At 48.7% G+C, this 21,294-nt stretch overlaps 2 protein-coding genes across 2 annotated transcripts in view; one reads left to right on the plus strand and one right to left on the minus strand.

Annotated features, from left to right (window-relative positions):
• Pdcd5 (programmed cell death 5) overlaps window positions 1-8,133 on the plus strand; it is an 8,431-nt gene extending 298 nt beyond the window's left edge. Inside the window, exons 2-6 of the mRNA XM_013026296.1 lie at window positions 1,940-1,977; window positions 3,807-3,868; window positions 6,043-6,134; window positions 7,372-7,443; window positions 7,975-8,133. Of these exons, the coding sequence (XP_012881750.1) occupies window positions 1,940-1,977; window positions 3,807-3,868; window positions 6,043-6,134; window positions 7,372-7,443; window positions 7,975-8,022 (312 nt within the window). The 3' untranslated portion in view covers window positions 8,023-8,133. The remainder of the gene's footprint in view (window positions 1-1,939; window positions 1,978-3,806; window positions 3,869-6,042; window positions 6,135-7,371; window positions 7,444-7,974) is intronic.
• A 1,939-nt stretch (window positions 8,134-10,072) lies between these two features.
• Ankrd27 (ankyrin repeat domain 27 (VPS9 domain)) overlaps window positions 10,073-21,294 on the minus strand; it is a 34,647-nt gene continuing 23,425 nt past the window's right edge. Inside the window, exons 20-27 of the mRNA XM_013026155.1 lie at window positions 20,950-21,072; window positions 19,105-19,302; window positions 18,311-18,430; window positions 15,785-15,946; window positions 14,366-14,477; window positions 12,733-12,811; window positions 12,322-12,379; window positions 10,073-11,252 (exon numbers count right to left, since the gene is read on the minus strand). Of these exons, the coding sequence (XP_012881609.1) occupies window positions 10,980-11,252; window positions 12,322-12,379; window positions 12,733-12,811; window positions 14,366-14,477; window positions 15,785-15,946; window positions 18,311-18,430; window positions 19,105-19,302; window positions 20,950-21,072 (1,125 nt within the window). The 3' untranslated portion in view covers window positions 10,073-10,979. The remainder of the gene's footprint in view (window positions 11,253-12,321; window positions 12,380-12,732; window positions 12,812-14,365; window positions 14,478-15,784; window positions 15,947-18,310; window positions 18,431-19,104; window positions 19,303-20,949; window positions 21,073-21,294) is intronic.

Raw genomic sequence — 21,294 nt, forward strand, 5'->3', positions numbered from 1 at the left:
CGAGGGGCGCTGCCCAGCGGCCGGAGGCGCAGGCCCGGGACCTCCCGCCTCACCGGGTTAGTCATTACCACTCTAGTGAGAGCCAGCGCCCAGGAGCAGCGCGTGGGGCCCGAACTCAGGACCTGGACGCTGCTGACCCCGAGCCTTTTTTTCTTTTCTTTCTGTTGGCTCAGAAGCCTGTCCGTTTCCTCCTGGTTACCTGATGCTGTGGTCTGAATAAAAGGCACATCCCAAATGCTAGCTATCATCCGCCCCCCCCCCAGTCTCTCTGTGTGTGCTGGTAGTGGGGCTTGAACTCAGGGCTTGGGTGCCATCCTTGAGTGTTTTGGTTCGCAGTTAGCACTCCACCACTTGGGCCACAGCACCACTTTTTATGGCTTTTTTTTTGGGGGGGGGGAGGTGAGGAGTCATGGAAGATGAAAGTTTCTTTTTGGATTTTTTTTTTTCCTGCCCAGGCTGGCTTCAAACCTGTGATTCTCAGATCTCAGCCTCCTTCCTGAGTAGTTAGGATGGCAGTCGCAAGCCACCAGTGCCCAACATCGCATTTTTAGGCATTGTTCTTTTAGAAAAAAAGCTCTGGTAGTTAGTATAAGGGAGACATTTTTCCCCTGGGTAAGCTGGGGGGGGGTGGGGGGGAGTAATGGTGGTGGTTGGTGTTCTGGAAGGTTCTGTTATATTGTGACTCCTTTAGAAGCCCACTGAAAGTTCCCCTTGGGAATTGGAATGGTGTGCTGGTGGCTAACGGGGTGCTCCATATGTGCGAGGCCCTGGGAACCCCCCCAACTCCCCACGGAACAAGCCAGAACATGGCAGGTGAAAACTTCTTGATTTATTGCTCCTTCTTGATGGATTGGTTGTTTGGTCCCTACATATAGGCTTGAACTCAGGGCCTGCTTGCTTGCTCATGGCTCTGCTACTCTACCACTTGAGCCATACCTCCAGTTTGACACTTTGCTTCTTTTTTATTGGGGGGCGGTTGCAGGTAGTGGGGCCTCAACTGGGTGAGAACCTTTACCTTCCCCCCCACACCCCCCAACGCTGTCACTCTTATTTATCACTTGAGCTACACCTCCACTTCTGGGTTTTTGGTATTTGATTAGAAATAAGAGAATCTCACAGACTTTCCTGCCTGGGCCCACTTTGAGCCTCAGTCCTCAGACTGGGTAGATAGGTTGACAGACATGAGCTAGACACCCAGCTTGCTGGTCATTTTGGTTTTTTTTTTTTTTTTGTCCGGTCGTGGGGCCTGAACTCTGGGCCTGGGCGCTGTCCCTCAGCTCTTCAGCTCAAGGCTAGCGCTCTACCATGTGAGCCACAGCGCCACTTCCGGCTATTTTTTCTTTTTGCTTATGTGGTGCTGAGGAATCGAACCCAGGGCCTCAGGCATGCAAGGCAAGTGCTCTACCACTGAGCCACCTTCCCAGCCCCTTGCTGGTCATTTTGGAAATGGAGTCTCATAGACGTTTCTGACTGGGCTGGCTCAGAACAAAAATCCTCTGCATTGCCAGGCACCGGTAGCTCACACCTATAATCCTAGCTACTTAGGACTCTGAGATCTAAAGATCACGGTTCAAAGCCCAGGCAGGAAAGACCATGAGAGTCTTACCTCCAATAAACCACCAGAAAACCAGAAGTGGCGCTGTGGCTCAAATGATAGAGCGCTAGCCTTGAGCTGAAGAGCTGAGGGACAGTGCCCAGGCCCAGAGTTCTGGCCCTACTACTGACAAACAAAAAATCCTCAGCCTCTCAAGTAGCAAGGATTGTAGGTGTGAGCCACCAACATCTGGCAAGAGAGCCAGTTTTTAGTAATTAGGCGGATTATTTATTCCTGTGGGGACTCTATTATAATAATCAGAAGGAAAGGAGAATAGGTCCTCCCTTCCCCCTTTGGAAATTATACTCAGTGCTAAGGTGAAATTATTATTACTATTTTTTTAAGGATCCCGGAGATGCAGCACAACAGGAAGCAAAACAAAGGTACGTGCTAGAAAACTGAACTTCCTTCACCATGGGATTCCTCCACCACCACCACCACTACCACACCTCCATTTTAGTAATTTTGATAGGTGTGTGAATGACAAAGGTTTTTGTGGCAGAGTGATCTCTCCAGAAATCTCCATCAGGGTACCATCACTTTTTTTGTTGTTGTTGTTTTGTTTTTTTGTCATGAGGCTTGAACTCAAGGCCTGGGCGCTGTCCCTGAGTTCTTTTGTTCAAGGCTACTTAAGCCACAGTTGCACTTCCAGCTTTGTTTGGTGGTTCATTGAAGACGAAACGTCTCCTGGATATTCCAGCCTAGGCTGGCTTTGAGTCATGATCCTCAGATCTCAGCCTCCTGAGTAGCTCAAATTACAGGCATGAGCCACCAGCACCCAGCGATTTCTTGTTTGCTGGAGATCTTCCTGTTTGGCACCCCTGCTTTAAGAAGGGGATCTCTTACTACGCCCTCACTGAAGGTGTCTTCATCCTTCGAGGTACTGGACACTGGTGTGTCACAGCTCCTGGCATGTTAGGTACAGTGACATAGAGCGACAGTATAGTGGCTCAGCAGTTGTCAGGAACTACAAGGAGATGGCCTATGGCAGAAGCTACATGTTTGGGCACTGCCCACCCCAGCCATATCACCTCTGCTGTAGTCTGTGCTGTAACTGCTTTCTTGGGGGAGGGGGGGGGCTTCATTTACAGAACAAAAAGTAGAAAATCTACTTCCCTGCCATCTGGGGCAGGAAAACCCCTGATACTCTTATCTCCAATTAGGCACTAAAAAGAAAAGAGGGGGCTGGGAAGGTGGCTCAGTGGTAGAGTGCCTGCCTTGCATGCATGAGGCCCTGGGTTCGATTCCTCAGCACCACATAAGCAAAAAGAAAAAAGCCTGAAGTGGTGCTATGGCTCAAGTGGTAGAGCGCTAGCCTTGAGCTGAAGAGCTGAGGGACAGTGCCCAGGCCAAGAATTCAGCCCCCACAACTAACAACAACAACAAAAACTAGTGGCAACAGTATTTTGAGGGAATTGGGGAGTGAACTGAGAGCTTGATTGGCAAGTGCTCTTGTCACTTGAGTCACACCTGAGTCTTTTAGATTTTTAGTGTGTTTTATGTATCTCACTTTGGAAGGGCTGGCTTCTAATGGAGATCCTCCCATCCGCACCTCCGGAGTAACTGGAATTATAGGTGTGCAACACCATGCCTGGACCAGGACCTAGGCACTGCTTCTGAGCTCTTTCACTCAAGGGTAGCACTCTACTACTTTGAGCCATAATATCACTTCTGGTTTTCTGGTGGTTCATTGGAGATAAAAGTTCACAGAGTTTGCTGCCTAGGCTAGCTTTGAACTATTATCCTCAGATCTCAACCTCCTGAGTAGCTAGGATTATAGGTGTGAGCCACCAGTGCTCAGCTCTGGTGCCAGTTTTTTCTATTGTTGTTATATTGGTGATATACAGAAGAAGAACTGAGTCTTTAAACATGAGGTCTGGTTCTAGCTAGGCCACGGTTGCCTTTGTCTCTTTGACACAGCTTCCCTGGGCCTGAGCTTGCTGTATGAGTACATTACACAGATCAATCACTGTCCTCCTTAATCGTCTGCAGTCCTCACAACACATTACTGGCATGGGTCCCCCACAGTGGTTATGGCAGTTGGAAGGGTTTGGTGTCTGCCTGGCCGGCTTATACCTTGTAGTGCAAAGCTGGCTCTTGGAGCAGTCACTCCGGGGGTTGCAGCCTCGTGCCTGCCCTACTGTCTCAGGACTCTTGGAGTGCACATGTGCCAACAGCTGATTTCTAATGTCTGACCTGTGTTCTGTTGCAGGGAAGCAGAAATGAGGAACAGTATCTTAGCTCAAGTTCTGGATCAATCCGCCCGGGCCAGACGTAAGCATCTTTTTTGTTGTTGTTTTGTTGGTCATGGAGCTTGGACTCAGCCTGTGCGCTGTCCCTGAGCTCTTCAGCTCAACCATTTGAGCTACAGAGCCACTTCCGGTTTTCTGGTGGTTAATTGGAGACTTTCCTGCCCGGGCTGGCTCTGAATTGCAATTCTCAGATCTCAGCCTCCTGAGTAGCTAGGATTACAGGCATGAACCAATGGCACCCAGATTCTGTTTCTTTGTTACTTCCACAGATGGGTCAGAGTTATTGCTATTCACTGAGCATAGAAATATTCAATATGCATTGTTTATATGAAGTGTGAAATCAGTAAACCAGAGAAAAGTACTTAAGTCATTGTCAAAGCTGCCAACAAGTTCTTTGCTTACCGGGGACATGATGTCTAAATGCATTTCCATCAACATGCAGAGTTTCATAAGAAAACTACGTCGAAGGCTGGGCGCAGTGGCTCATGCCTGTAATCCCAACTACTCAGGAAGCTGAGATCTGAGGATCACAGTTCACAGCCAGCCCAGGCAGGAGGAAAGTCCATGAGACTTAACTGCTAGTGAACCACCAAAAAAGTTGGAATTGGAGCTGTGGTTCAAGTGTAGAACTAGCCTTGAGCAGGAAAGCTCAGGGACAGGACCTAGGCCCAGAGTTCAAGCCCTAGGATGGTACAAAAAAAAGTTTAAAAGAAAACCTATCCAAATGGCCCAATGCCATCTTTCTGTGTAATTCCTTGAAGCCTAGGGTAGAAGACACAGCTGGACAGTGACCCACCATTCTGTCATGTCAGAATAATAAATTGCTTTGATGAAAATGGTCATGTATTTTAAACAGGAAGGCACAGGGCTTAGGACATGAGCACCCACAGTGGCCTTTCCTACTATCTGAGACTGATGTGGCTGAACTTTGCTAATACTGGGGTTTGAACTCAGGGCCTCATATTGGCTAATCTAATGCTCCAGCACTTTAGCCACGCCACCAGCCCACAGCTGAACTTTGGCTTTTGTGGGTTTGTGGGTTGTTGTTTTTTTTTGTTCTTTTAGGTTTTGGTTTTTTTTGGCCAGTCCTGGGGCTTGAAGTCTGGGCCTGGGCACTGTCTTTGAGCTTCTTTTGCTCTCTACCACTTGAGCCACAGCACTGCTTTCGGCTTTTTCTGTGTATGTAGTACTGAGAAATCGATCCCAGGGATTCGTGCATGTGAAGTAAGCATTCTACCACTAAGCTACATTCCCAGACCTGGGTTTTGTTTTTTTGTTTTTCCATTTTTAACAGATACAGTGCCATGGACCTGACTGCTGAATTGTGAAGTGTTTAGGGAATATCAGAGCTTAGTTTTTTTGTTTTTTGGTTTTTTTGTCAGTTGTGGGGCTTGAACTCAGGGCCTAGGTACTGTCCCTGAGCCTCTTTGTGCTCAAGGCTAGCGCTCTACCACTTGAGCCACAGCTCCACTTCCAGTTTTCTGGTGGTTCGTTCATTGGAGATAAGAGTCTCACAGGAACTTTTTTGTCTGGGCTAGCTTTAAACTGTGATCTTTAGATCTCAGCCTCTTGAATAGCTAGGGGTAGAGGCGTGAGCCACCAGCACCCAGCTGTTCTTATTTTTATTTTTTTGTCAGTTTTGGGACATGAACTCAGGGCCTGGGCGCTGTCCCAGAGCTTCTTTTGCTCAAGGCGAGCGCTCTACCACTTTGTCACAGTTCCACTTCCAGTTTTCTGGTGGTTCATTGGAAATAAGAGTCACAGACTTTCATGATCAGGCTGGCTTCCAACTGCGATCCTCAGATCTCAGCCTCCTGAGTAGCTAGGATTACAGGTGTGAGCCACCAGCGCCCAGCCAGGAAAGGAGTTTTATAAGTAAAATATAAAATGTAGTTTTATTTTTTAATTTTTTTGGGGGGGTCCAGTCGTGGGGCCTGAACTCTGGGCCTAGGTGCTGTCCCTCAGCTCTTCAGCTCAAGGCTAGCACTCTACCACTTGAGCCACAGCGCCACTTCTGGCTTTTTTTTTTTCTGCTTATGTGGTGCTGAGGAATCGAACCCAGGTCTTCAAGCATGCAAGGCAAGCGCTCTACCACTGAGCCACCTTCCCAGCCCCTGTCCCTTTTTTTAAATGTAAATGGGATTAGCGTTGATACCTCCTCCCTATATGTATATAAATTTTTTAACCTCTTTTCAGTAAGTAATTTGGCACTTGTGAAGCCAGAAAAAACAAAAGCAGTAGAGAATTACCTCATCCAGATGGCGCGTTACGGACAGCTGAGTGGGAAGGTAAGCTGGACAGCTACTTCTGGAGGTCCTGAGTGACTCTAACTTTCCTAGAGATCACTTTCTTTCCTGGACCTTGTGTGGCCCACCCACAGCTTGGGCCAGTTGGCATCGGTTTCTGCCCAGAAGCAAATCTGGCTGGCCAGTGATGCCACGTTCAGCCCTGTGCACACAGCCCTCACCCACTGACTGTGTGGGGATCCCTCCACTTGCCCTGAACCCTTCCACCTTATGTGCAGAACACACAGCTGGTTGATTTTTATATATATGTATGTGTGTATATATATGTATGTGTGTAAATGTATACATATATATACATATATATGTATTATATATATATACACACACATACATACAGCTTTTTTGGTCAGCTATGGACCTTGAATTCAGGACCCAGGCATTGTCCCTGAGCTCTTTTGCCAAAGTAGTAGCGCTCTATCAATTGAGACATAGTACCACTTCCTGATTTTTTTTTTTTTTTTGCCAGTCCTGGGGCTTGAACTCAGAGCCTGGGCACTGTCCCCGAGCTTCTTTTGCTCAAGGCAAGAACTCTACCGCTTGAGCCACAGCTCTGCTTCCAGCTTTTTCTGTGTATATGGTACTGAGGAATTGAACCCAGGGCTTCATTCATGCTAGGCAAGCACTCTACCACTGAGCCACCTTCCCAGCCCTCCTGTGATTTCTTTTTGGACAGTTTGAATGCCCTCTACCATTTTGAGCCACACCCTCCAGGCAGCCATCTTGCTTCAGTGTGGGTCTCATGCTTTGTCTTGGACCAGATCCTCCTGGGTGTGCTCTCCAAGTCCCTGGCTTACAGGTGTGTGTCACCACACCTAGCCCTGGTGGATCTTTTATTTTTGAGAGTGAAGTCATCTCTAAGATGATGTTTCAGTTGTGGGCAGAAATTGTGTAGCTTTCCCTGCAACACTGAATGGGCTGAAGCGTGGGCTTGTCTGCTGGTGTGATGCACAAGTCCTTCCATGTGCTCTGAGGAAACGCGTTGGTCAGTAGTCCTCCTCTGAGATGGCCTCATCTCCCACTGCCATCCCAGCTGAGGTAAAACAGCAAAAGCCAGTTCTTTGCCACTTGAATCGGTTGCTGAGTTAATGGTCTGCTTTCTGCACCCCTTCCTCCCCCTCCACCATCCCTCTCCATGCCCTAGAAAGATCACTAAGTAAGTAATCCTGCTAAGATTTATTCTTGGCTTTAACGGGTACTTTTTTCTTTCTGGTTACCCTAGGTTTCAGAACAGGGCTTAATAGAAATCCTTGAAAAAGTAAGCCAACAGACAGAAAAGAAAACGACAGTAAAAGTAAGTGCTACCCCCCACCCTCACCCCCGTGTTGCTGCAGAAGAAGTGTTGATATTTAAATGTTGAGTGTTGAGCTGAGTGCAGTGGCTCATGCCTGTCATCCTAGCTACTCAGGAAGCTGAGATCTGAGGATCACAGTTCAAAGCCAAGCCCAGACAGGAAAGTCCATGAGTCACCTATCTCCAGTTAGCCACAAAAATCCAGAAGTGGAGCTGTGGCTCAAGTGTTAAAGCACTAGCCTTGAGAAAAAAACAAAAGTGCTTAGGGACCAGTCCCTGCCCAAGCCCTGAGTTCACGCCCCAGGAATAGCACACACACACACCCAAAAAAAAAAAAAAAAAAAAAGTTGAGTGTTGAATGTGTATCTACCATATCGGCATCTTGCAGCCTGTAGACTGATTTGATGGAAGTCCTAAGGGCTGTGGGGAGGTCTGGCTGTGTCTAAGGCCCCCACGTCGCTTCACCCACCCGGCAGCCACGGATGTTTCTGCTCAGGTCTGACAATGTTATGACGCCTTTAATCCTCCCCAGTTCAACAGAAGGAAAGTAATGGACTCAGATGACGACGACGATTACTGAACTCTCAAGCTTAGCGGCACAGTTCTAGGATGGAGGTTAAAGCTCTTCAATGTTTACTTTGTTTATTGTCTATATGCCTTTAAGAAATTAAACTTGTTTATGCAAACGAAAGCCTGGAGTGAGTGGTTTTCATGCCATCTCCAGTCACCAGAGGTGTGTGCATCTCCCTTTGCTTCTAAGCAAATGGCAGCGTGGACGAGACCTTCATGAAGCATCCAGGCACACTGGGGACATTCAAATGGCCTTGTTGTCCGAGCATATCCGAAATTTCCGGATGTAGGTCCTCCAAGCAGGAAGCAGATCTCCTCTTGGAGGTGGCACTGCCCTTGCACAAGAAGTTCCTACCAAGGGGGATTGGCTTAAGGGGTAGAAGTGCCTGGCTCGGATTTCAACTCCATAGTACTGCAACAACAAGAAGCCAGGTGTGGTTATACATCTTTATAATCCCAGATGTCAGGACATGGAGGCAGGAGGATTGCAAGTTTGAGGCCAGTGTAGGAAATGTTAACAAGACCTTGTCTCAAAACCAAACCATAGCCAGGCACCAGTGGCTCATACCTGTAATCCTAGGTACTCAGAGAGGCTGAGATCAGAGGATTGCAGTTCAAAGCCAGCCCAGGCAGGAAAGTCTATGAGACTTTTCCTTTCAATAAACCACCAGAAAACCGGAAGTGGTGCTGTGGCTCAAGAGATAGAGTGCTTGCCTTGAGCAGAAGAGCTGAGGGACAGTGCCCAGGCCCAGAGTTCAAACCCCATGACCAGCCAAAAAAAAAAACATAAAAAGGCTGGGGCACTTGCCCAGCAAGGCAAAGGCTCTCTGTTTAATATCTGGGGGTGGTGCCACCAGAAACGCTTTCCAGGCTTTGTTAGGGTGGGAAAGGGAGCAGTGATGCGGAACTCAGACCCTGAAGCGCTGGCTCTGCTCTTCTGCTCAAGGCCGGCACGCTACCACTTGGGATTTTTGGTGAAGCGCTGGCTCTGCTCTTCTGCTCAAGGCTGGCACGCTACCACTTGAGATTTTTGGTGGTTCACTGGGGATAAGTCTTACAGACTTCCTGTCTGCTGGCTTTGAACCCCAATCCTCAGAGCTCAGCCTCCTGAATAGCTTGAACTACGTGTGAGCTGCCAGTGTCCAGTTAGTATCAAGGTCCTTAAAGGCAACAGGGTAGAGATGTTATAGGTCAAATTATGTGGAGTAGATATTCTAAGTTTTAGCTATCCTGCCAGTACTGGTGTTTGAACTCAGGGCCTCGTGCTTGCTTGCTCAGGTGGTGCTCCACTGCATGAGCCAGGCCCCCAGCCTTTTTGCTGGCTATTTCGGAGGTGGAGTCTTTGGGACTTTCCTACTTAGGCTGGAAAACCCTGGTCCTCCTGTTCACTGCATACTAAGTAGCTAGGATTATAGGTATGAGCTTGAGGGTCTCCCTTCTCCCCTCCCCCCCCAAACAGGGCCTTGCTGTGGTCCAGCCTGTCCTCATGTGCTGGGGTTATAGGCATTTGTCACTGAACTGGGTGCCCAGCTTTTTGTTGTTGTTGTTGTTCCAGTCCTGGGGCTTGAACTCAGGACCTGGGCACTGTCCCTGAGCTTCTTTTGCTCAAGGCTAGCACTTTAGCACTTGAGCCACAGTGCCACTTCCGACTCACTCTGTGTATGTGGTACTGAGGAACTGAACCCAGGGCTTCAAGGAAGCTAGGCAAGCACTCTACCACTGAGCCACACTCCTAGCCTCATCATTTCTTAATTAGGATGTTACAGAGCCACAGCAGCCAAGCCCATAAGGTGGTTTGTGTAGAAGTGGAGAAAGGGAGGAAAACTCAGAACAAGAAGTAAGGAAAGCAACAGAAACTTGTATGATCATTCTAAAAGATGCTAAAATGGTGGTGTGAGCCCCGAAAAAAGTACTGGGGCCCAGGAGCTGTGTGTGCTGCATCCATCAGTCAGTCCATCCTAGCCAGGCGGATGGACAATCAAGGTTCCCCGTGCAGCGGGGATGCTGTGTACAGACCAGGCTGAGAAACAGCAAAATGGAAGCACAACAGACGCCCAGACTCACTCAGCAATCAGCGTTTACTGTTTCTTCTCCATCATTTGGCACACATCCAAGGCACGTTAGAAAATTAGAAATCATAAATTACTTTGTAGAAAAATACTGCAGCCTTTTCCCTCTGTACAGACACAAGTGTTTCCAAGGACGTGCAGAGCCATCCTCATCCCACAGCTACAGGGAAGGGACTCGGACAAGCCCCACGGGCGCAGCGCTGGGCCAGGAGCAACAGAAAAATAGTGTCATCTATAGAAATCCATAAAAAGGAGGAAGGGACAAGACACCTGAACTCAAAAAGTAACTTTGACCTGCTTTGTGCTATACGTGTGAATGTGAATCAAGACGAAGGAAACACGTGCCAAATGTACGTGCTAGTGACCATCTGCGGCTGGCGGGCCGGGTTGCGTGCGGCGTAACAGTGCATCTGCCGTGGGACGGCGTCTCCTGATGCATGGGGCAGGCCAGGTGGAGCAGGCCAGGACTCCCCGCCACCCTGGCCACCAGGGACTCCAGTGACTTCCAAAGGTTCCATTCTTCTTTTGAGGAACCATTTTCCCCTGGCTTCCCCAGCCTCTGGCAATGTAAATGGCTTCTTTCAGCTCCGCTCAGGGTTTGCCCATTTCTGCTGTTCCTGGTGGCTGGGTGCCTTTGGGACCAAGGCCGGCAGGGTCTGACGCCAAAACCTATCCCCTAACCAGGAAATGGTTTTACTTAGAAACATCTGGGATGAAGGATCTGGATTCAGAGTTGTCATACATTAGCTTCCCTCAATGGTGGCTGTTTTTCTTGCTCACCCTCTTGCCCGCAGCCACAGAAAAACTCTTGATTTTCTCCCATGGTGGGCATAAAGTCTGTCAAGTCTCTTTATAAGCATTGTAATTTCCAAGCCACATTCTCCCACAGCATCTCATCTCACACCTTGGCAGCAGACCTGTCAGTCCCTTCTGATGGCTTAGACGGGGAGAGGCTGGGCTCTGGGGACGTGGCCGGCTGGCCAAGGGTCTCAGGGGTCTGCAGGTCTGGTGTGTCGTTCACTGTGCCTCTGTGGATAACACCCTCAGGCGCCGGAACAGCTGGCCTCAGCCCAGCACTCTGCGCAGGCCCCTCGTCTCCTCTGTCTGCAGCTGCACCTCTGGGTGGCTCTGGTGGGTGGCTCTGCTTCCCTGTGACTCCTTGCCTCTCTGGCTAAAGGAAAGGTATAATTTGGTTTCCAGGTGCACTGTGCATAAAGCACCATTTTCACAGCGGCTGCCATGGTCAGGCAGTGGGCTCAGGACCCCCCCCCCCATAAGGCAGAATCCACATCTAACTTAAAGTGAGTCACATTATAAATTTTGTGTATGTGTGCGTGCCACGTATGCACTGCACAAGCGCCAGTACTGGGGCTTGAACTCAAGGCCTGAGTACTGTCCCTGAGATTTTTTTGGGTTCAAGGCTGACACTCTTATCAGTTGAGCCACAGCTCCACTTGTTTTGTTTATAGTGGTTCATTGGAGATAAAGAGTTCTTCTCGGGCTGTGAAGATGGCTCAGTGGTAGAGTACCTCACATGCATGAGGTCCTAGGTTTGATAGCACCACAAACAGAAAAAGCCGGAAGTGGTGCTTTGGCTCAAGTGGTAGAGTGCTAGCCTTGAGCTGAAGAGCTGAGGGACAGCGCCCAGGCCCAGAGTTCAAGCCCACGACTGACCAAAAAAAAAGAAAAGAAAAAGAAAAAAATTTTAAAGAGCTCTTTTCATGGACTTTATTATCTCAGATGGCTTCCAACCACAATCCTCAGATCTGTCTCCTGAGTAGCCAGGATAACAGAGGTGAGCCACCAGGGCCTAACAAGAAATGTAGCTTGAGTGACTCTAAGAAAGCTCACTTTCCTGTCTGTCCCAGTGGAGGACTGCAGTTGTAACTGTTGCTAACTCTCAATGAAAGAAAAAGAAAGGGAAACAACTCATCTGAAAAAGTAGGCTTTAAAATTTAGGATGGTGGCACAGTGCTGGTGGCTCAGGCCTGTAATCCTGTAGTGAGGAAGCGAACATCTGAGGATAAGTTTGAAACCAGCCTGGGCAAGAAAATTTGTGAGACGCTTATCTCCTGTTTATCACCAAAAAGTCAGAAGTGGAGCTGTGGCTCTCAAGTGGTAGAACATTAGCCTTGAGAAAGAAAACAACTCGGGGACAGCATCTAGGCCCTGAGTTCAAGGCCAGGCCTGGCCAAAAAAATATATATATATATATTATTAGCCAGTATATAACAACTCACCTCAGTAAAATTAGGGACACTTCTACCTCTTGCCATAATCTCCTTTGAAGTTTTTTTCCTAAAACTTAAAAGAAATGAAATGTTAACCATAAATAAACCAGTATTTGCAACAGCAGTATGCAGTACTGTGGTTGACCACAAGGTGGTGGCATTGACCGCGGATTCCCCAGGACTGCTTTGAGGCTCAGACTGTCCTGGGGCTTAAACTCAGGGCCTGAGCACTGTCACTAAGCTGCTTTTGCTCAAGCTAGCACTCTACTACTTGAGCCACAGGACCACTTCTGACCTTTTCTGTTTATGTAGTACTGAGGAATCGAACCCAGAGCTTCATGCATGCTAGGCAAGCACTCTATCACTAAGTCAGATTCCTAGCCCAAGGCCCAGATCTTTAAACCTAAATTCCATACTCACTCAGATCCACCAACCGAGGGCCCGCAGTAAAACTGTCTTGTAAAAGGCTCATCAGGGAGATCATACAGTGTTGAGCTCCCTGTAGATAAAAGGATGAACACTGGAGAATTCCAAGTGACCGTCTTACAAGTGCAAGCTTTCCAATTTCTTAGCTTAACAAAATTGAGAAAATAAAGCACCAACTTTGCTTAAGGAAATCTAGTAGCAGATACCTGTTTATTAAGACGTGAACTGTGAGACACACCCTCATACACTCAAACTTGCCAGTCTTGTTGGTGTCACCTCCCAATTATCCAGACTGTGTATTTGCTCATACATTTTAAAGGGCCATGGAACAAGGACACCCCATTAAACTTTTGAGAAAAGAATATCCTAGCTACACAGGAGGCTGAGATCTGAGTAGCACAGTTCAAAGCCAGCCCAGGAGGCAAAGTTTGTGAGACTTTTTTTTTTGATTGGTCATAGGGCTTGAACTCTGGGCTTGGGTGCTGTCCCTGTACTCCAGCTCAAGGTGAGCACTCTAACGACGTGAACCACAGCACCACTTTCGGTTTTCTAGTGGTTTATTGGAGATAAGAATTTCACAAACTTTCCTGCCCGGGCTGGCTTTGAACCATGATCCTCAGATCTCAGCCTCCTGAGTAGTTAGGATTACAGGCATGAGCCACCAGCACCCGGCTAGTTTGTCGGCTAGTTTGTGAGACTCTTATGTCCTGTTAACCACCAAAAAAGATAAAAATTGTGATGGGGCTGGAAATGTGGCTTAGTGGTAGAGTGCTTGCCTAGCACGCATAATATAGCCCTGGGTTCACTTCCTGGTACCACATAGACAAAAACCTGAAGTTGCACTGGTAGAGTGCTACCCTGAGCTCAAGGACTGCCCAGGCCCTGAGCTCAAGCCTCAGGACTGGCCAAAAAAAAAAGTGGGGGGGGAGAGATGAGGGGGAGAAAAAAATGTGGCTCCTGAGTTCATGAACAGGACTGGCACAAAAAGGAATATAAAGTGCCATAGCTGTCTGGCAACTGCTGTTCTAATTGGCATCAACCACAGTGTAGCTTCAAGTGAGAAAACAACAACAAATCAGGATTTTTTTCCCAGGGGTGTAGCTCAGCAGAGAGCTTGCTTAGCACTCACCAGGCGCTGGCTAACCTGCTCATCCTGGTGCTGAGACTACAGATCTGCGCCTCCTGTCTCGTTAGTAATTAGAGCTTGAGCCTTCAGGCTCAGGCTATGAGTGTCTATTCTTAACTCCAGGAAACAGCATGACATGGTAGCTACTAAAGAGGCTGGGGATCACAGTCTGAAGCCAGCCAAAGCAAGGAAATCCATGAGATTCTTATCTCCAGTGAACCAGCAAAAAGTTCGAAGTAGAGCTATGGCTCAGGTAGTAGAGCACCAGACTTGAAAAAAGAAATAAGCCCAGGGACAGCACCTCGGCCCTGAGTTCAATCCCCAGGACAGGCAGAAAAAAAAATTTATGAATAACCCGTCCACCTGAAGAGTCTGCTCCTCACATTTCTGTGGTTCCCTCACACCATGACGCAGTTTGCCTTGAGTAGTGTACAAACCCTGAGCTCCCACGAGTGTCCCAGTCAAGGCAGGTGGAACTTTCCAGAAAGCAGGAACACTTACACTTTTTCCGGATCTTGACAGTCACGTATTCCCCGGCGTCTGATTCTGAAACGTCGTCTAAGGAGGTCACGCAACTTGGTACTACCTGAAGTAACTCCATGATTTTTGACTTCTGCAGTTCCATGGGAAAGGGAGCGGTAGAATGTGAACATCAGTAACCCACGGGGCTGTGCGTGCTCTAAGCCATTTGGAGGCTGTGATGCTCGGTAGCCGGTAGAGTGCAGCCTGGCTCTGCTGTGTGTCACTGGGGACTCGGGGCTGGCTGGGTATGTAAGCACTATGTGCCAATGACAGGACCCATTGCTGCCTGGGAGCTGCCACATGGCACTCAGACAAAATTACCACTATCACCCTTTGAAATAGCACCAAATTGGAAGTTTAAAATGTTTCTACTCCAGCCAAGCACCTTGCCTATGACTCACGCTACTTAGGAGGCTGAGATCAAAGGATCGTGGTTTGAAGCCAGCCCCAGCAGGAAAATCCTTGAGATATCTCTAAACACACACACACACACACACACACACACACACACACACGAACGAACGAGCTGGAAATGTAACAGGCCCTGAGTTCAAGCCCCAGGACCGTCCCAGCAGGAAAATCCTTGAGATATCTCTAAACACACACACACACACACACACAAGAACGAACGAGCTGGAAATGTAACAGGCCCTGAGTTCAAGCCCCAGGACCGTCGGGGGGGGAAAAAAAAAGGAAGTGGAAATGTGGCTCAAGCGGCAGAGTACTATCCCTGAGCAAAAAAGCTCAGGGTCAGTGCCAAGGCCCTGAGTTCAAGCCCCAGAACAATCAAAAAATTCCATTCCAGCTGGGCACCATGTGCCAGTGGCCCACACCTCTAATCCTTGCTACTCCAGTGAGATCTGAGAATCATGGTTCAAAGCCAGCTTGAGCAGCAAGTCCATGAGACTCTTGACCACCAAAGAAAAAGCTGGAAGGCTGGAAATGTGGCTTAGTGGTAGAGTGCTTGCCTAGCATGCTTTAAGTCCTAGGTTCAACTCCTCAGTAGCACATACACACACAAAAAAAGCCAGAAGTGACACTATGGCTCAAGTGGTAGAGCGCTAGCCTTGAGCAAAAGAAGCTCAGGGACAGTCCCCAGGCCCTGAGTTCAAGCCCCAGGACTTGCAGTAAAGAAAAAGCTGAAAATGAAGTTGTGGCTCAAGTGGTTGAGCACTAGCCTTGAGCAGAAAAGCTCAGGGACAGTGCCCAGGCCCTGAGTTCAAGCCCCAGGTCCAGCACCAACAAAAAATAGAAGAAAAGCATGACAGCAAGCTGTGAGCACACTAGTGGGTTCCTAGCGTAAGAGCTGGGCCCAGCATAGAAGACGAGATGTGGGGAGACAGCGGTGGCCAAGCTGTCCCAAACTGGGGTTGCGCAGTTCCTATGCCACATGCTCACCTGGTCAGCGCAGTCTATGGCTGTGCGCTGCCTCTTGTTCATGATGTGAACCGATGCTCCGTGGAGCAGAAGCAGCTCCACCACGAACACATGGTTTCCTATCACTGCCTCGTGCAGGGCCGTGTTGCCCTTACTGTTGGAAGCATTCATAGAGGCCCCATGCTGGAAAACAGAACACCAGAAAGGGATGGTGAAGAATTCCTGCACAAAGGCCAGGCACTCTGGTTTATACCTGTTATCCTAGATACTCAGGAGGCTGAGAGCTGAGGATTGTGGCTCCAAGCCCGCCCAGGTAGGAAAGCCCATGAGACTCTTATCCCCAGTGAACCACCAAAAAAAAAGCCAGAAGTTGCTGGGTGTTGGTGGCTCACGCCTGTAATCCTAGCTACTCAGGAGGCTGAGATCTGATCATCGCAGTTCAAAGCCAGCCTGGGCAGAAAAAGTTTGTGAAACTCTTTATCTCCAATAAAACCACCAGAAAACCAGAAGTGGTACTGTGGCTTAAGTAGTAGAGCCCTCGCCTTTAGCTGAAGAGCTGAGGGACAGCGCCCAGGCCCAGAGTTCAAACCCCACGACCAGAAAAAATTAATAAAAGCCAGAAGTGGAGCTGTGGCTCAAGTGGTCAAGTGCTAGCCTTGAGCACAAAAGCTCAGAGACAACACCTAGGCCCTGAGTTCAAGCCCCAGGACTAGTACCAAAAAAAGAACTCCTGCACAAGCAAGGTGGCAGTACTTCGGTGTTTACTATAAGATTCTTCCCAGGTTGGGAAGAATTTACTATAAGATTCTTCCCAGGTTTAGTGGTAGAGTGCTTGCCTAGCATGCATGAAGCCCTGGGTTTAATTCTTCAGTACCGCATACCCAGAAAAAGCTAGAAGAGGCACTGTGGCTCTCAAGTGGTAGAGTGCTAACTTTGAGCAAAAGAAGCTCAGGGACAGTGCTCAGGCCCTGAGTTCAAGGACTAGGACTGGCCTTGAACATGTTAGGAAGATGTCCCTGTGGCATTTGTCACTGCAATGGGAAGACCAGAAGCCATCCACTCATGTAGTTACTAATGGACCAAAACATGGCTTCCTCCATACTTGACCACTGTTTTTTATTTGGGGTATTGTTGCTTAAATTCAGGACTTCCTGTATGCTATACAAATGTTCTTCTACCTGAGTTAAACCCCCTGTCCAAAAATCAAGATTTTCATCAGTTTTTTTTTTTTTTAGTGTTAAATGAAACAAAACAGTGGGAATCTAAAGTTAATTTTTTTTTTTTTTTTTTTGTCAATTGTGGGCTGGGCACTGCCTGAGCTTTTTTGACTCCAGGCTAGTGCTCTACCACTTTGAGCCACAGCTCTACTTCTAGTTTTTAGGTGCTTCATTGCTTTGAATCTCCATCCCCAGATCTTAGCCCTGGGTAGCTTGGATGGCGCATGTGTGCTACCAGCACCCAGCATCTCAGTTTTTTAAATGTTGAATGAAACAAAACAATAGCAATCTGCAACTATTCATGTTCCCTTTTGAGACAAGGTCGCTCTCTGGGGGCCTAATCCTCCTGCCTCATCTTCCTAGATTGCAGGGATTACAGCTGCATGCCACTACACTAGTCTATACATACACACTAGTCTATACACATATTCTTCCTTTTTTGGGGGGTTGTGGGCCTGAACTCTGGGCCTGGGCACTGTTCCTCAGCTCTTCAGCTCAAGGCTAGCACTCTACCACTTATGTGGTACTGAGGAATTGAACCCAGGGCTTCATGCATGCAAGGCAAGCACTCTACCACTGAGCCACCTTCCCAGCCCTCTCTTAGCTTTTTCTTTTTGGTCCAGTCCTGGGGCCTGAACTCTGGGCCTGGGCGCTGTCCCTCAGCTCTTCAGCTCAAGACTAGCACTCTACCACTTGAGCCACAGCGCCACTTCCGGCTTTTTTCTTTTTGCTTATGTGGTGCTGAGGAATTGAACCCAGGGCCTCGTGCATGCAAGGCAAGCGCTCTACCACTGAGCCACCTTCCCAGCCCTCTCTTAGCTTTTTTGATTAAGGTTAGTCACTCTGCCATTTGATCCACAGCTCTACTTCCCATTTTTGGTAGTCCATTGAAGTTAAGAGTCTCACAGACTTTTCCTGCCTGGCTGGCTTTGAACCATGATCCTCAAATCTCAACACTCCAGAGTATACACTTTTTTTTTTAAGTCCACCCAAGCAGGTTCCTTAACAGATGAATTGGATTTTTCCTTGCTTCTTCTGATTCTACCTTCTGCCATCAACTTATATAACCTTGTGGGAAGAGACGCAGTGACATAGAGAGACATATTAGGTAACAACTCCACTCATCCTGCTAGGTGAGCAGGGCCTGAGCCTTCAAGCAAAGCCCAGCCCCATCCTGAGGCTGCCTCCAGAATCAGCATGGACACAGAGGCGCTGGCCCATGCTAACATAGATCCTCACATGACCGCAGCAGGTGCAAGCCCCTAACAGGTGAGTGGCGGGTGGGCTGCTCCAAACACAGGGAAAATGGCCTAGTGGCTTATGCCCTTACCTGTAGCAGTAGGGCTGCAACTTCATGGTGGCCCTCAGCACAGGCACAAATCAGGGGTGTGTTCCCACTCAGGTCCTTTTTATCAGGTTTCACATTTGAGTCCAGCAGACATTTCACCACCTACTCCAGAGAAGCATTTCAGCTTTCATGAAAATCCTCTACCTGGATGCTGGTAGCTCACACCTGTAATCCCAGTTACTCAAGAGGCTGGGATCTGAGCCTCGTAGTTAAAAGCTAGCCCAGGCAGGAAAGTAGGACTCTTATGTCCAATCAATCAGGAAAAACCCAGAAGTGGAGCTGTGGCTCAAGTGGTAAAATGCCAGCCTGGAGCACAAAAGCTCATGGATAGAACCTAGGCCCTGAGTTCAAGCCTCAAGACTGGAACAAAAAAGGAAAAATAAAATTCCTAAAAAAGAAAGGCTCAGCCTTTCTTTGAATGGATCCAAACTTCCCCCAGGACTCCTCTGCATAATACACATTTGAGAAAATCTTACGCCATTTGGCACAGGCCAAGGGTGGTGGCAAGTCCAATATCTGGCCACCAGAGCCAGCTCTTACTGGGTTCAAAATTGGAACTCATGGCTTTGGGCCACTCAGGTTGATAGGGGGTGGAAGGGAGTCTCTCCATGCCCAGGGACCAGAGTTGTGTGTTCTAGGGTCTGCATCTCAGGATCTTAGGGTGGGAGAAGGAAGCAAGCCGGTCCTCTGGCCAAGCCCTGGCTTTCCTCTGTCCACTGTCACCGGGTGAGGGTCTAGCCAGCCCCTGCGGTCCATGAAGGGGCCAGAAGCCATACCTCAAAGTGGCCCTTCCGGCAGGCCAGGTGGAGGGGTGTGGCTTGCGCCTTGTCTCTGGCACTTGGGCTGGCGCCATGCTTCAACAGGAGGAGAACGAGGTCGGCCCGGCCATGAAGGGCAGCCACATGCAGGGGGGAGGCACCGTCTTGATTGGTCACGTTCACCCCCAGCCCACTGGCAGGAACCTTGGCCAGCTTCTAGCAAAGGCACATGATGGAGAGAAGAGTTGTAAGGGTTCCAGAAACCCACCTGAAAATGGATGCCTTGTGCCCTGGGGTCCAGAATTCCATCCCACTGCCCTGGTGGATCCCCTACTCTTTCAGCCTTGTGTAACAGATTCATTTCTCTTTTTCAGTGTTGGGATTTTTTTTTGTTGTTTGGTTGGTTTTTTTGGTGCCAGTCTTAGGCTTGAACTCAGGGCCTAGACATGGTCTATGAGCTCTTTTGCTCATGGCTGGTGCTGTACTGCCTGAACCACAGCTCCACTTCCAGCTTTTTTGCTGGTTCACTGGGAATAAGAGTCTCACAGACTTTCCTGCCCAAGCTGGCTTTGAACTGTGATCCTCAGATCTAAGCCTCCTAAGTAGCTAGGATTATAGGTGTGACCCACCAGAACCAGGCTTTTTTTTTTTTCTGTAGGTCCTGGGGCTTGAACTCAGGGCCTGGGCACTGTCCCTGAGCTGCTTTTGCTCAAGGATAGCACTCTGCCACTTGAGCCACAGAGCCACGTCCAGCTTTTTCTGTTTATGTGGTACTGAGGAATTGAACAGAGGGCTTCATGCATGCTAAGCAAGCACTCTTCCACTAAGCTACATTCCCAGTCCCCAGCACCAGGCTTTAACTTCTGTGTTTAATAAAGCAATCTCCTGAAAATGAGCCCCACCCCACCCTCCAGTGACAGGCAACTCAATAGTGAAAGTCTGTGGCTAGCCCCAGGAAGAAACTGAAACACCTCATCTCACTCCCAACACAAAAGGTAAGGGTAGCACTGTTGCTCCTACCTGTAATCAAACCTACTCAGAAGGGCCAAGATCTGAGGATTGTGGTTCAAAGCTAGCCTAGGCAGGAAAGTCTGTGACACCCTTATCTCTAATGAACCAGCAAAAAGCCCTAAGTTGTGGTTCAAATGGTAAACTTTACATCAGCCTTGGGTAGAATAAGCTAGGGGCTGGAATGTGGCTCAGTGGTAGAGTGCTTGCCTAGCATGCATGAAGCCCTGGGTTCGATTTCCTCAGTACCACATACACAGAAAAGGGACGTGGTTCTGGGGCTCAAGCAGGAGAGTGCTAGCTTTGAGCACAGAGAGGCTCGGGGACAGATCCCAGTGTCTGAGTGCAAACCTCAGGTCTGGAAAAAAAAAAAAAAGGAAGAAAGAAAAAAGATAAAGCTAAGCAAGAGTGTGAGGCCCTCAGTTCAAGCCCCAGTACATGCACATTAAAAACAAAACTTAGGAAGGACCCAATTGATTGCGACATGCCCTGTGAGGCCTGTAATTATGACGACATTTTTTCCCGGGCTACTAGACTTGAACCACAATCCTCCTAATTCTGCCTCCAAAGTAGCTGGGATTACAGGTGTGACCCACTGTGGACATTGAACCAGGCCAACAAGGGTCTCTCCCTCCAGTCTACTTGAACTGCGTGGGCTCACCCTGCCCACTCGGTGCCATGCGGCAGGCAGCCAGCCCAAACCCCACCCCGCACCAGTGTCTGCAGCATTCCATCCTCTGCTACGGAGACACCAGCACTGGGGGCCATTTATTCACCGATACTCGATCATCACTGGCTGAGAGGTAGAGGTGAGGCATACTTCACCCTCCCCCTAAGGACAGAACAAGAGCAAACCTTCTGAGCTGGAGCACACTTTGGGCACTGGCACAAGGGGTGGCAGAATTCCACACCTGCCACACCAACAGCATCATCGGCTTCATCCAGGTCCTCCTCTGTCCACTCCAGAAGGTAGCGCACCTGGCGGTGGGCAGTAAGGAAAGACAGGGACTAAAGGCTATCCTGAGTGACGCATGCATGCACACACGCACATATGCGCACACCATATGCGTACACATAAATCTGCTGCAAATTGACCTACACATCACTGTTGAACCACTGAAGACATTAAGACATGGCTTCCCAGAGAAGACTCCAGAGTTCCTCATGTTCGGGCTTTTCTATGTTCTTTCAATGGAAACA

This window comes from Dipodomys ordii, unplaced genomic scaffold (assembly GCF_000151885.1).
Source record: "Dipodomys ordii isolate 6190 unplaced genomic scaffold, Dord_2.0 Scaffold92, whole genome shotgun sequence".
Lineage (NCBI taxonomy): Eukaryota > Metazoa > Chordata > Mammalia > Rodentia > Heteromyidae > Dipodomys > Dipodomys ordii.